This window comes from Perkinsus marinus (assembly GCF_000006405.1).
Source record: "Perkinsus marinus ATCC 50983 genomic scaffold scf_1104296934586, whole genome shotgun sequence".
Classification (NCBI taxonomy): domain Eukaryota; phylum Perkinsozoa; order Perkinsida; family Perkinsidae; genus Perkinsus; species Perkinsus marinus.
The window spans coordinates 204,117-216,584 of NW_003214716.1; the positions used below are offsets into that span (position 1 = coordinate 204,117).

At 43.6% G+C, this 12,468-nt stretch overlaps 4 protein-coding genes across 4 annotated transcripts in view; 1 reads left to right on the top strand and 3 right to left on the bottom strand.

Moving 5' to 3' along the window:
- Pmar_PMAR019345 (hypothetical protein) overlaps nt 1-218 on the top strand; it is a gene marked incomplete at both ends in the record, with an annotated part of 2,476 nt that extends 2,258 nt beyond the window's left edge. Inside the window, one exon of the mRNA XM_002784821.1 lies at nt 123-218. Within this exon, the coding sequence (XP_002784867.1) occupies nt 123-218 (96 nt within the window). The remainder of the gene's footprint in view (nt 1-122) is intronic.
- A 519-nt stretch (nt 219-737) lies between these two features.
- Pmar_PMAR019346 (Tripeptide permease tppB, putative) lies at nt 738-2,373 on the bottom strand (the record flags this gene model as incomplete). Its single annotated transcript, XM_002784822.1, has 1 exon — nt 738-2,373. The coding sequence occupies one exon, from the start codon at nt 2,371-2,373 to the stop codon at nt 865-867; it is 1,509 nt and encodes a 502-aa protein (XP_002784868.1). The 3' UTR covers nt 738-864.
- Nucleotides 2,374-2,700: 327 nt separating this feature from the next.
- Pmar_PMAR019347 (Inner membrane transporter, putative) lies at nt 2,701-4,390 on the bottom strand (the record flags this gene model as incomplete). Its single annotated transcript, XM_002784823.1, has 1 exon — nt 2,701-4,390. The coding sequence occupies one exon, from the start codon at nt 4,388-4,390 to the stop codon at nt 2,765-2,767; it is 1,626 nt and encodes a 541-aa protein (XP_002784869.1). The 3' UTR covers nt 2,701-2,764.
- Nucleotides 4,391-5,036: 646 nt separating this feature from the next.
- Nucleotides 5,037-6,448, bottom strand: Pmar_PMAR019348 (conserved hypothetical protein; the record flags this gene model as incomplete). Its single annotated transcript, XM_002784824.1, has 2 exons — nt 5,282-6,448; nt 5,037-5,101 (listed from the first exon to the last, which is right to left on the bottom strand). Exons 1-2 carry the CDS (start codon nt 6,426-6,428, stop codon nt 5,037-5,039), a joined length of 1,212 nt encoding a protein of 403 aa, XP_002784870.1. The 5' UTR covers nt 6,429-6,448.
- Between the last annotated feature and the right edge of the window lie 6,020 nt (nt 6,449-12,468).

Sequence of the window (12,468 nt, forward strand, 5' to 3'; positions counted from 1 at the left end):
ATGTTGTTCAGTTCCACTGACGACAATTTACAAAGAAGGTGTGCCCGAATTTGGTAAAGTGATCAGCGCCATCCCACAGGTGCGGTGAGCGCACTTTTCTTTTCACTTATTTCCGCTCGCAGGCATTGTCACGTTTCAATCTCAAGCTGTACGCCACCGTGAAGACTTTCAGACGGGAGAATCAAAACACTAGTTCCCGTAAAAGAGTCCGTTACTGATAATTTCTGGATTTGTGTTAAGGGAGTTCAGTGGCAAGGGTTTGACAGAAGAAAGCAAAATTGAATGGTTAACATTCCATCAGTATTAAATGAAGAGATTCAAGTTGCCATTCCAATGGGAAAACATCCATAAAATTTTGTTTGACTGGTGAAAACCGCGTGACATGCTGATTATAGCTGTTGACTAGCTGTGTACTATACTGTTACATAGCACTGCTACTACACGGAGATGGTCACAGTTGTTGAAGAGTTTCCGCCATGTACTGTCTGGCACGTTGCCATGGCTATCAACAGATGATGAGAAGAAGAAATATGAGGTGTACTGTGGACTCGCTCAAGAAAACCGAAGACTCGGTGTCCATTTCAAAATATTCACCCACTGGGAATAGAACCCAGGTCTCCTCCGGGATGGTCAACCGACATGACCAAGTAGACTATCATGTTGATGAATTGATCCTTCACTGGAGGGAGATATATAACTCATCTCGGTATATGGACAATCGAAAAGAGGTGTTACCGATTCTACTTGAAGACTACTTTCCAGAACTGACAAGGAAGTTGACTGATATAGTTCGAGACACGAATAACAGCGACCAACCCTGACAAAGGACTTGATAATCAATGACGAACTATACAATCACGAATCTCAAGGGGAGCCTTTCTCACTGACTTCCACATTCTGCCGGGCCATCGCCTCAGCATGCACCTTTTTATAGTATGGGATGCATGCTAGGGCACCTCCGACACCAACTAGACAAAGAGCTATAAGCACATAGTAGTAGTAATCGTAATGAGAGGGCGCAGCCACGGCGCTGCCTGGTTCGAAGTTTGGCAACCATGGTGATGCTACTTGGAACAAGGCGGCGGAAAGACCGTTGGCGATAGCGGTAAAGCAAAGATTAACGGCGGAAGCCACGTTCTTAAGCTCGGGCGGAGCATGTGTAAAGGCAACCTCGTAGCTTGTCGAGACCAGGAAAATCTCACCGGCGGCAATAAGTGAGAACTGGGGAATTTGCCACCAAATAGATACTGTGTACAGGGAATTACTGGAGACCACATATTCTACAATTACTGCGGCGACTAAAGACAGCGCAGCGAGCAATGAGCCGATGCAATAACGAACCAGAACGGGAGGCATAAGCCCTCGCTTTCTCAGGGCAGGATACAGCAGTTTGTCAACGACTATTGATATCACAACGACAGCGATAGCATCGACATTTTGCATGATGGCGGCGGGCATGTTCCAACCGAACGTATTGGTATCCATTTTGAATCCCTGAGTTAGAAAAGTTGTTGCCATGTTGTTATACACCATATTGAATGGCACAGTGAGAGTAAACAACGGGAGGAGTCTAAAGAACACCTTTGCGTCCTCAATGAACTCGTCTCCGAATTTGCCTCCTTTACTCCTCTTGTTCTTCTCAAGGGAACATTTCGCAGCAGAGTAGACGGCCACTTCACCGACCTTCAACACAGCCGAGCCCTGAGGCTTAGCTTTAACGTAACGATTCATGAAGTCACCAACGACAAATACAATGGTAGCAACCACAAAAAATGCCAGAGGGAATAGGAAACTGGCAGTGTAGCTGACCTCTTGCAGCAGGATAGGAGTCACGACACCGCCTACGATCGAGCCAAGGTTAATTGAGGCATAAAAATAGGTAAAAAATCGTGTTATCATCTCTTGGTGTTCATCTGGGTGCATTTGCTGTGCTCCCATCACGTTTACACACGCCTTAATGCCACCAGCACCGAGTGTGATGAGAACCAACAACGACAGATGTATCATCCAGGCTTCGCTGATTGACCTTATCGAGGAGAGTGTAAGCAGAGCCAGACCGATCATATACACTATGGAAAATCCCAGAATGACGTTGTAGACACCGAAGAGAGTATCAGCTAGAATACCACCAAGAAGAGGAGTAATATACAATACAGCATTGAATATGGATACGTAGGAGTCGGCGGTAGTATCAGAGTATCCCAGATAGCTCTTGAGGAAAAGTTGCAAATTCGGTGTTACACCGTAAAAAGCTAGACGCTCACAGAACTCCTGCATAAGGATGAAGACACAAGCCATTAGCATAGGGTTTCTATAGTAGCGATATACATTGCCGGATCTGTCCGTCCAGGAGAAGGGCTTCTCGTGAGGCATTGATGAGGAAAAATTGGTATCGAAAGTATACCTTCACAAAAACAACGTAGATTAGCCACACAATGTCCTCAAGAGACGTTATAAAAACCTGCAGTGACATTGTCCTATTATATGAGTAAGCATAATACTAATATAGATCGTTATAGACTATAACTATCTGTATTAGTATTATGCTCACTAAAACTTACAGTAGGCCACTACGCCTTATTTCCCGCGTCACAGTAGTGCACGCGAAACGAGCGTACCGTCACCAGCGAAAACGCGCGCGCCCGCGCTTGACTTTCAGCCGCAGGCCAAAACCAGTCCTAGAACTCCACAAGAAACGATAAAACTCGGGTGAAATCCTTAATAGTAGTAGTAGTGTTTCATAATCACACTCTGGAGAATGTGGTCAAGCCATTGACGCTACCGACCTTCTTCGTAGAGCTCCTTCCGTGGCACCAACAGACTCCCCGAAACTCGATGAGGACGAAGGTCTCGACCGTCTATCTACCGCGGTTTGTCGTTGGGCGCTTATCTTCTTAACCTTATTGAAATAAGGAACGCTCAATAGAGCCGCTATCGAGCCCAATAGACAGAGACCAATAAGTAGATAGTAATAGTAGTCATAATGGGCATCTTTATGCGAACCATCTGTAGGTTTTGTTGCATCGAAATCCGGCAACCACGACTGACACAGTGAGAACAGCACCGCAGAAAGAGCACTGGCAATAGCAAAAAAGCACAAGTTGAATGCTGAGGCAACCGCTTTAAGTGAAACCGGGGAATACGTAAAGGCCACTTCATAAGAAGTTGACATGAGGAATATTTCACCAAGAGCGATCATCCAGAACTGCGGAACCTGATACCACACTGATACCGTGAATAAGGGTTTCGATTTGATCTCATATTCAACCACTAGAGCACAGCCGAGGGCGATAGCGCCGAAGAGCGAGCCTATAGAAAACCTCACCAAAGGCTCGGGCATGACTTTGTGTTTCCTTAGAAAAGGAAATAGCAGAGAATCGATCACAAACGAGCTGATAACAACGGCTATAGGATCCACGTTTTGAATCATCGCGGGGGGCATGTTCCAACCGAACGTATCACGCTTCATTTTCTTAGCCTGGGTGAGGAAGGCGGTGGTCATATTGTTGTAAGCCATACAGAACGGTATGATCAAAATAAACATTGGTAATAACATGAATACAGCCTTCGCATCCTCAATGAAATTGTCCTCAAATTTCCCTCCGCGGGAGACCTTATTTTTCTCCAGTGAGCATCGAAACACCGAGTAAATCACAACCTTCAAGATTTGCAGAACCGCCGAGCCTTGTGGTTTTGGTTTCACATAACGGTCCATGAGATTACCAACGATGAAAAGCGTCGTCGCCAGTATAAAGAATGCCAGAGGGAACGCAAAGCTCGCGGTGAAGCCAGCCTCCTCCAGCAGAATTGGAGTGACAATTCCACCGATTATCGAGCCGAGATTGATAGCAGCGTAGAAGTAGGTGTAGAATCGCGTTATGAGCTCTCTGTGGTGCTCGGGGTGGAACTGCTGAGCTCCCATGACGTTGACACAGCTCTTGATACCACCAGCGCCAGAGGCGATCAGAACGAGTAGAGATAGATGGACCATCCAGGCCTGACTGATAGATTTCACAGAGGAGACCGTCAACAGAGCCAGACCAGCCATATACACGAATGAAAATATGACTATTGTATAGTACAGACCAAGAAGGGTGTCCGAGAGCACAGCTGAGATCAGAGGCGTCACGTACAAGATAGAGTTGAATGACGATATGTAGGAGTTTGCTGTGGAGTCGGTATAGCCCAAATACTCCTTGAGGAAGGTCTGCAGGTTCGGCGTGAGGCCATAGAAGGCTAAGCGCTCGCATAACTCTTGTAAGAGGACGAATGAAACGGCTTCCCTCATCGGATCCTTGTAGTAGAGGTACTCGTTACCGTAGAGATCTGTCCACGAGTACTCTTTCTTCAAGCTTGTCGTACTCACCGCACTTTTAGTGGTGCTACTCATAGTACAGGACTACACCATATCATAAACACACTGTAGTGATATGCTTACCACACCTCCATCACAAATCACTGAGATATCGCCAATACTCAGACACTCCTCATAACGCTATGGAAGGCGTTTCACGCATGCACACATGCACGCGTGCACAGGCTTGCGCCTCGCGGTGATATCACCATTTCAGAGTATTAGACTTGTCAAATTCATAGATTTCACTCCGACTTCGAACTTTCAATCTGCGTGACTCAAATCCTACCTTATTAATTCGTGAATACGGAAATGTGATATAGGTTAATCTGTTAACCTAGGTGAAATACCGATGCGGATTTCCGCGTCGCTCCGCTACCAATTCGCACTGCAGAGATGTAACCGCGAGGCGAGCGGATCCTCCCCGCTTTCCTTATGTCATAGCATAGTCACGGGCTGAAGGACATTCTGTATTTTATTCCAATCCCACCACTCCCGGGAGCAAGTACCGAAGAGGGTGCAGAGTCTGCACTGCACACACGCACTGTCGGCACACTCACTGAGTGTCACTCAGACCCTGTGTCTCTGAGTGTCTTCCCTCATCGATACCTCTATGGTCGGTACCGAATCACCCTACCAGTCCCACGCGACCAGGAGTGGGATATTTAATGTGGTGACACATTCACTTGGGGATGACCCTGGTGTCACCAGCCGACATAAAACTGACTTTACTCAATACAGCCTCTACTAGAGAAAAAGACTCCTGACAATGTAAGATGGAGTGACTACGGTGAATGATTAGTGAACATCATTCGGATATTCTGAGATCGAGCTTGACCATTTCGGGTCATTCATTCGAGCGGACCATCCGTCCCCGACCAAAAAGGGGCCAACAGCAGATAATCGTCTTCCTCAATTTAAAATCACTTCTATTTTCTTCCTCAAGTTGTTCTCGTTTAATATTGCCATGACGGAATATGATAATTCCCATCAGAATGAGGACCAATGCCATCCATTCGAACCAAGTCACCTTAGTAGCTCCAATGATGGGCCAACTTATCAGAGAGAAAATTGCCGTCAACGGCACGGTGAGCTTATACGATATGAAAGTAAGCAAACTAGAACCATACGACACCAGCAAGTATATGGAGATATTAAACAAGACGTTAATAACCATATAAATAGTAAACGCCTCAGGAGCATACGAGTTGGTCGCGAGAGCGTGGAAACCATCACTGAGTCGTTTCCCAGGGTCTTCACCAGTGCGTATCATCTCAACGACGATCGCTATAGGGACAACCCAGAGGACACCGAATGTGTGGTTGGAGCTACTCAAAGCAAAGACGTCCAGAGTGGTGTTCTTATATCCTTTTTGGATAGCATACTGAGTGTAGTTTCGGAACATTTTCTCCTTGATAACAAACGCCAATGCTTGAAACATCGTAGACATCAGACACACAATGGACATGCCAATACTGGTAGAACCACCGTCGAAACCCGCAACCACTGCGGACCCTACGGCCATGCCAACAACTATCGCCACTCCGAATAACTCCTCCAAAATGTAACGGACTGCGAGGAAAATGAGTGACCATAGTAGAGTGAAAGGGACCATACCCTGTTGCAACAGGCTGAACACGACGATGGAAATGTACGCTTGTGACAAGTACATCAAGTTGTCTCCAAGAACCTCAGTAAAAGATGCCAGAAATGTGTATTTACAACCAGGCAAACGACGCCATAATCCCTTCACACCGGTAGCAGTAGTATCATCTTGGAATTTCCAAACCCACTCGAATTCCTCACGACTGACTCTCCCACTGAACCACTCCGCCGCAAAAATCGACCAATACGAAAGGCAGTAGACAACTTGACCAATGATGTTGGTGACCAAACCAGAGTATTCCCCCAGAGTCTCAGCACGGATCTTCCCAGTGATAGAATTGGTCGTGCCCAGGGTAACCAACGATACGATGAGGACCGGGACCAACCACACAGGTTGCTTTCGCTTCTCGATGACGATGACCTCGTCCTTCACAGTGGTCTGTGAATTTGCGGATTCGGGCGGTACCATATCTGCGAAAATCTACAAGTATCTTTGCGCATGCGTGCAGAAAGATTCTCAACTCAACACCCGGCATCACCATCAAAACGCACAGCAAAAACTTACAAGTCTTAAAAAATGAGATGCAATGTTGGAGGAATTTATGTTCGTTTTCCTCAGCTAAGCTCACTCATATGCGAATTCGGGTAGAAGTGTACGGAAACCAGGAATTCTTATATGTCTGGAATTCTGATATGAAAAACACCAGTGAAAAAAATAAAAAAACCAATGAAAAGTGAAAAAATATATTTCACCATTGCTGCATACTGCAAATATCGCGTTTTTCACAATGTATTACGCCACTGCATGTAAAATGCGGTGAAAAACGCGATATTCGCGGTAATATGCAGTAGTCGTGAAATATGTTTTTCACTAGTGTTTTTCATATCACTAGGGTTAAACTCCACTGTTATATACAATAACTAATATTCAATACCTAACCCGAAACACGCCGACAAGACCCGAAATATTCCACCAAAAAAGACAACTCTCACAGCTCGAGAACACCAATATAAATTTGTCTTTGAATTGAAGATATAATACAGTTGAACGAAACTCCTCCGCGGACTACGGCATTTCCATGTTAATTTCATCGACGTATTAAAAAGTATTCCCAGAATTTGGTATCACGTGTAAAACTTGATCCTGGAAGTAGTCTTGGAACTCAGACAAGGTCTACTGAACACGCCGAATATAACCGGGCCGTAACAAGGAGAGTTGAGACCGATAGTAGGGATATAAACTTGCGTTATAACCCTATGAATGTGTCCTGAGATATTACTATAGAATGCCCTCGGGGGTAATTCCAACCTGCACCCTCCCTTAATTCTGCGTCACGTGTGCATGCGTGCAACAGTGGGTGACGCTGGAGAGCGTGTCACCTCATACTCCCTATCAATTAGGACGCATCGGGTCGTCTAGTATACGATAGAATAACAGTCGTTGTTAGGTCCTTCACCAATTATTCACTATCATTGTCTGTGTCATCCACTTTTGAACCAAACGATTATGGTCGTGTAGAAATATCCGAATCCGGGAGAAAATCACACCCCGAGCGCGCCATATACGGAACACATGACGATGGAAGGACTCTATAGTATTAATACTATGCATAGTAACATCATGTTTGACCTGTGATATCCGAGGTGCGGTATCATCGCGTTGATAGCAGGGTTGTCCAACGTAGTTGTTGAACCTCCGTATTTCCATTTTGACGAGTATTTCAACAGGTCATCAATGATGACTCATCATCATGTAGTACGGTCTGTGATAATCCCCTCCTGTAGTTGTATTATTAAGTTAATAATATCAACTATCACGTTTTTCACACTGAGTATACCAGCAGGTTATCATCATGTATTAAGGTCTAATCATCTTTAGTTGTACTATTATGAATCCCGAGCTCTTCACCCATCCCCTTCGAACGTGGAACCTCCGCGTACCTGTTCGGTATCGCCCCTCGGGGGTGCATGCAACGAAGATGCACAAGGCTAAGATATTGGATACCTCTAGTCAACGTAGGATGAGGGAGAACCTTTGGCATAGCTGCCCCACACACTTGGGAATAAGCACGATTTAGGGTGGCATAGCCGCCCCGCACAGGGAAATAGGTGTATCTTAGAATGGCATACCCGCCCCGCAGAAGAAATTTCGCATATCTCAGAGTGGCATACCCGCCCCACAGAAGAAATTTCGCATATCTCATGGTAGCATACCCGCCCCACAGGAGAAATTTCGCATATCTCAGAGTGGCATACCCGCCCCACAGAAACAAATTCGCATATCTCATGGTGGCATAGCCGCTCTGGAAGACGGTCACAATTCACAATTCTGTGCAAAAAAGGCATTTCTGAGCATGGCATATCTGCCCCACACACAAAAGATAGTCGCATCTCAAATTGGCATACCCGCCCCATCTATGGCATATCTGCCCCACACACAAAAGATAGTCGCATCTCAAATTGGCATACCCGCCCCATGAATGGCATATCTGCCCCACTCCTCTCTTTTCCCCTTCAGGTATAGCCGGTGTGATGAGCCAAGCCATCATGAAGTATAAACCATCCGTATACGGTTGGTTCGGCAAAAGGACCTTCGCCGAGAATATCCTCATTATAGCCTTACCAAGTAATAATAATAAAGACGACGACGATAACGACGGCCGCTTACTTATATATTATAATATCCTTATATATAGTACAGTATAAAATAGTATATCACACCTTCGCCGAGAATATCCTCATTATAGCCTTACCAAGTAATAATAATAAAGGCAACGACGATGACGACAGCCGCTTACTTATATATTATAATATCCTTATATATAGTACAGTATAAAATAGTATATCAGACCTTCGCCGAGAATATCCTCATTATAGCCTTACCAAGTAATAATAATAAAGGCAACGACGATAACGACGGCCGCTTACTTATATATTATAATATCCTTATATATAGTACAGTATAAAATAGTATATCACACCTTCGCCGAGAATATCCTCATTATAGCCTTACCAAGTAATAATAATAAAGGCAACGACGATGACGACAGCCGCTTACTTATATATTATAATATCCTTATATATAGTACAGTATAAAATAGTATATCACACCTTCGCCGAGAATATCCTCATTATAGCCTTACCAAGTAATAATAATAAAGGCAACGACGATAACGACGGCCGCTTACTTATATATTATAATATCCTTATATATAGTACAGTATAAAATAGTATATCAGACCTTCGCCGAGAATATCCTCATTATAGCCTTACCAAGTAATAATAATAAAGGCAACGACGATAACGACGGCCGCTTACTTATATATTATAATATCCTTATATATAGTACAGTATAAAATAGTATATCACACCTTCGCCGAGAATATCCTCATTATAGCCTTACCAAGTAATAATAATAAATTCAACGACGATGACGACAGCCGCTTACTTATATATTATAATATCCTTATATATAGTACAGTATAAAATAGTATATCACACCTTCGCCGAGAATATCCTCATTATAGCCTTACCAAGTAATAATAATAAATTCAACGACGATGACGACAGCCGCTTACTTATATATTATAATATCCTTATATATAGTACAGTATAAAATAGTATATCACACCTTCGCCGAGAATATCCTCATTATAGCCTTACCAAGTAATAATAATAAATTCAACGACGATGACGACAGCCGCTTACTTATATATTATAATATCCTTATATATAGTACAGTATAAAATAGTATATCACACCTTCGCCGAGAATATCCTCATTATAGCCTTACCAAGTAATAATAATAAAGGCAACGACGATGACGACAGCCGCTTACTTATATATTATAATATCCTTATATATAGTACAGTATAAAATAGTATATCAGACCTTCGCCGAGAATATCCTCATTATAGCCTTACCAAGTAATAATAATAAAGGCAACGACGATAACGACGGCCGCTTACTTATATATTATAATATCCTTTTATATAGTACAGTATAAAATAATATATCATTTATCATCATAATAGTGAGGTCCCATTAGGTGCTATTATATGGGTAGCCTTGTTCATACCATGGGTAATGGATTGGAAACCACATCAACTACTAGGGTGGAGAGGATGGGCTCATATGGGACCTTACTTAGTACCGCAATTTGTTAAGCACGGCGAGTAAGGTAACCGTGGATCGTGTAAGTGGGCGTATCTGTTTTCAGCTGGCAAGACGCCATAGCTGCCCTTTCGACAGTTGATGGAGAAGACCCTTTATTATTAGATGCGGAAAGGTAAGCTATTGAGGAGGCTCAGTTTCGAGAAGAGCTTACTTTATAGGGCATCAGCGTTGGTTGATCTAGAGTATGTTAGTCAACGTCGAGCGGCCGTTAGGGACATCGTCAAACATTATGGATTTGATGTAGTATTAATGGACCTTCACAACCCGTTTTCCGTAATAATACTCCATATGAAAAACGCGATATTGTAGTAGTCGTGAAATATATTTTTCACAGAGGACTGGTCAGGAAACTCCATTTATGTGCGTGTGGTACTTTTCTTATAAATACTACCATTACCCCACATATAAAACTTATATAGATGGGCAGAATTACGTTACGGACCGTTACGGCTCACTTTTACGGTTACGATTCAAGCCCCGTATCGTAAAATTACGGCACCGTAACGGGTCTTACGGAGATGCAGAGGACGAAACGAGGATTGATCATTCAAGTCGCCTGAATCTATTTCATGTGAATGCCCATCAGTAGACGAAGCCGGCTTGGCAGTTCCGGGCCAGCCTGGGAGTATGACAAGCGAAATTTTCAAAGGAGACGCGTGGTAAATGCGAAACCAAATGTTACTCTCTCAGCGGTTCGGTTGAATCCGAGCCACAAGAAATGAGTTTAACAACTATTTGAGCTATCGTGGAGTGCATTACAGCGAATCTTTCCGCCACAATTCTGAAAAAGCAGTTCAGCATCAACCGTAAAGTCGTAAGGCCTTTCCGTAACCGTAAACTGCTTACGTTACGCACACCGTAACGTAAACCGTAAAAAAACGTTACGCTGCCCATCTATAAAAACTTACTACTTTAATTTCGCAGTTTTCTACCAAAACGATATCTCCAATGCTGTTGATGGTGAATTCAGGCGCTGTTACCCGTCGTCGCCGACTTAGTAGCTCCTCCCGAAGAAGGACTACGAATAAAGGCGATCGGCCATTTCGGTAATACCATAACTTTATCGAATCGGCATAGACACGATTTCATAGAAACACAACTACGAGTAGCGATGGATGTTCTCTTTGCGGTTGAGCCTGAGGACAGGAAAGTACCTGGGCAGTTGTTACAGCGGCTCGTCCTAACCAATAAGGAACAGTGGGAAAGATATCTCATTTTCCAAGAGTAAGATTATTAGAGTTTCACGTGATGAGGCGAAATACTCTGCGCACTAGTGTTTTTCATATCATTTTTCATGAAGTGGGTTAATATTAAAATATATGTAAATAACATATGTTTTTTACGTCGATGAAAAGCTATCTTTATGCAAATAGTGAAGTGGATTGAAACTCTTTGCGAATTATAGCGGGCAAATATCAGCTCGTATCGCGTTAAACACATACCACGTGTTTTACGCGTTATTCACTACTCACATGCGTTTTTCGCGAGTACGTGAAATATGAAATTTATTTTTTACTAGTGTTTTTCCTATTACGAGTAAAACTACACATATAGTTTGATTAATTACCGTATAATTATAAAATCGATATGTACAATGGAGTTTCACCCGTTTTACGCGAAGTGGAGTAATACTCCACGTGAAAAACGTGATATTCGCGATGTGAAGTGAATTGAAAACACTTCGCGAATTACACCAAACAAATCATCACATTTCACGTAAAACGCTTCCGGCATTTCGCGATAAACGCGAAAAACTCCGAGTAATCGGCGTTTTACACCATTTATTTCACAAGGGAGATTGTGAATTTCGCGAAATTTTTTATCGAGAAAAACGCGATTTGGAGACGTGAAAAAAGGCATGTAAAATGAATTTCACTTCCCGATGTGAATTTCGCGTGAAAAAACGCGTTTTCGCGAAATTCACATGGAGTAAATCGCGATATGCACCGACTAGGGTGAAAAGGCCAGTGAAAAACACGTATTAGACTTCAGCTTCATTTTTCGCGAAATAACGCGTAATTCGCCAGAAAATACGCGTTTTTCGCGTTTTATACGGGGAAAAACGCGGAAAACACCCCACCCCGCAGTAAAATCCATTAAAAGTCCTCTTCATGCCACTGCCAGCTGTCCACCCACATTTCACTCTATGGAGTCACCTCACTCGCGGGATCCGTCTTATTACTGGCACTTCCACGTTGGGGCCTCGTGGGATGATCATGATCATCATCCCGTCAACAGCCATATGTAGCAACCAGCCTTGCGGACCCCTCTGTGAGGGATTGTGGGCGAGAGCTGAGCGAGGTTCGAACCGGGAACCTCCCGATGAACAGCTT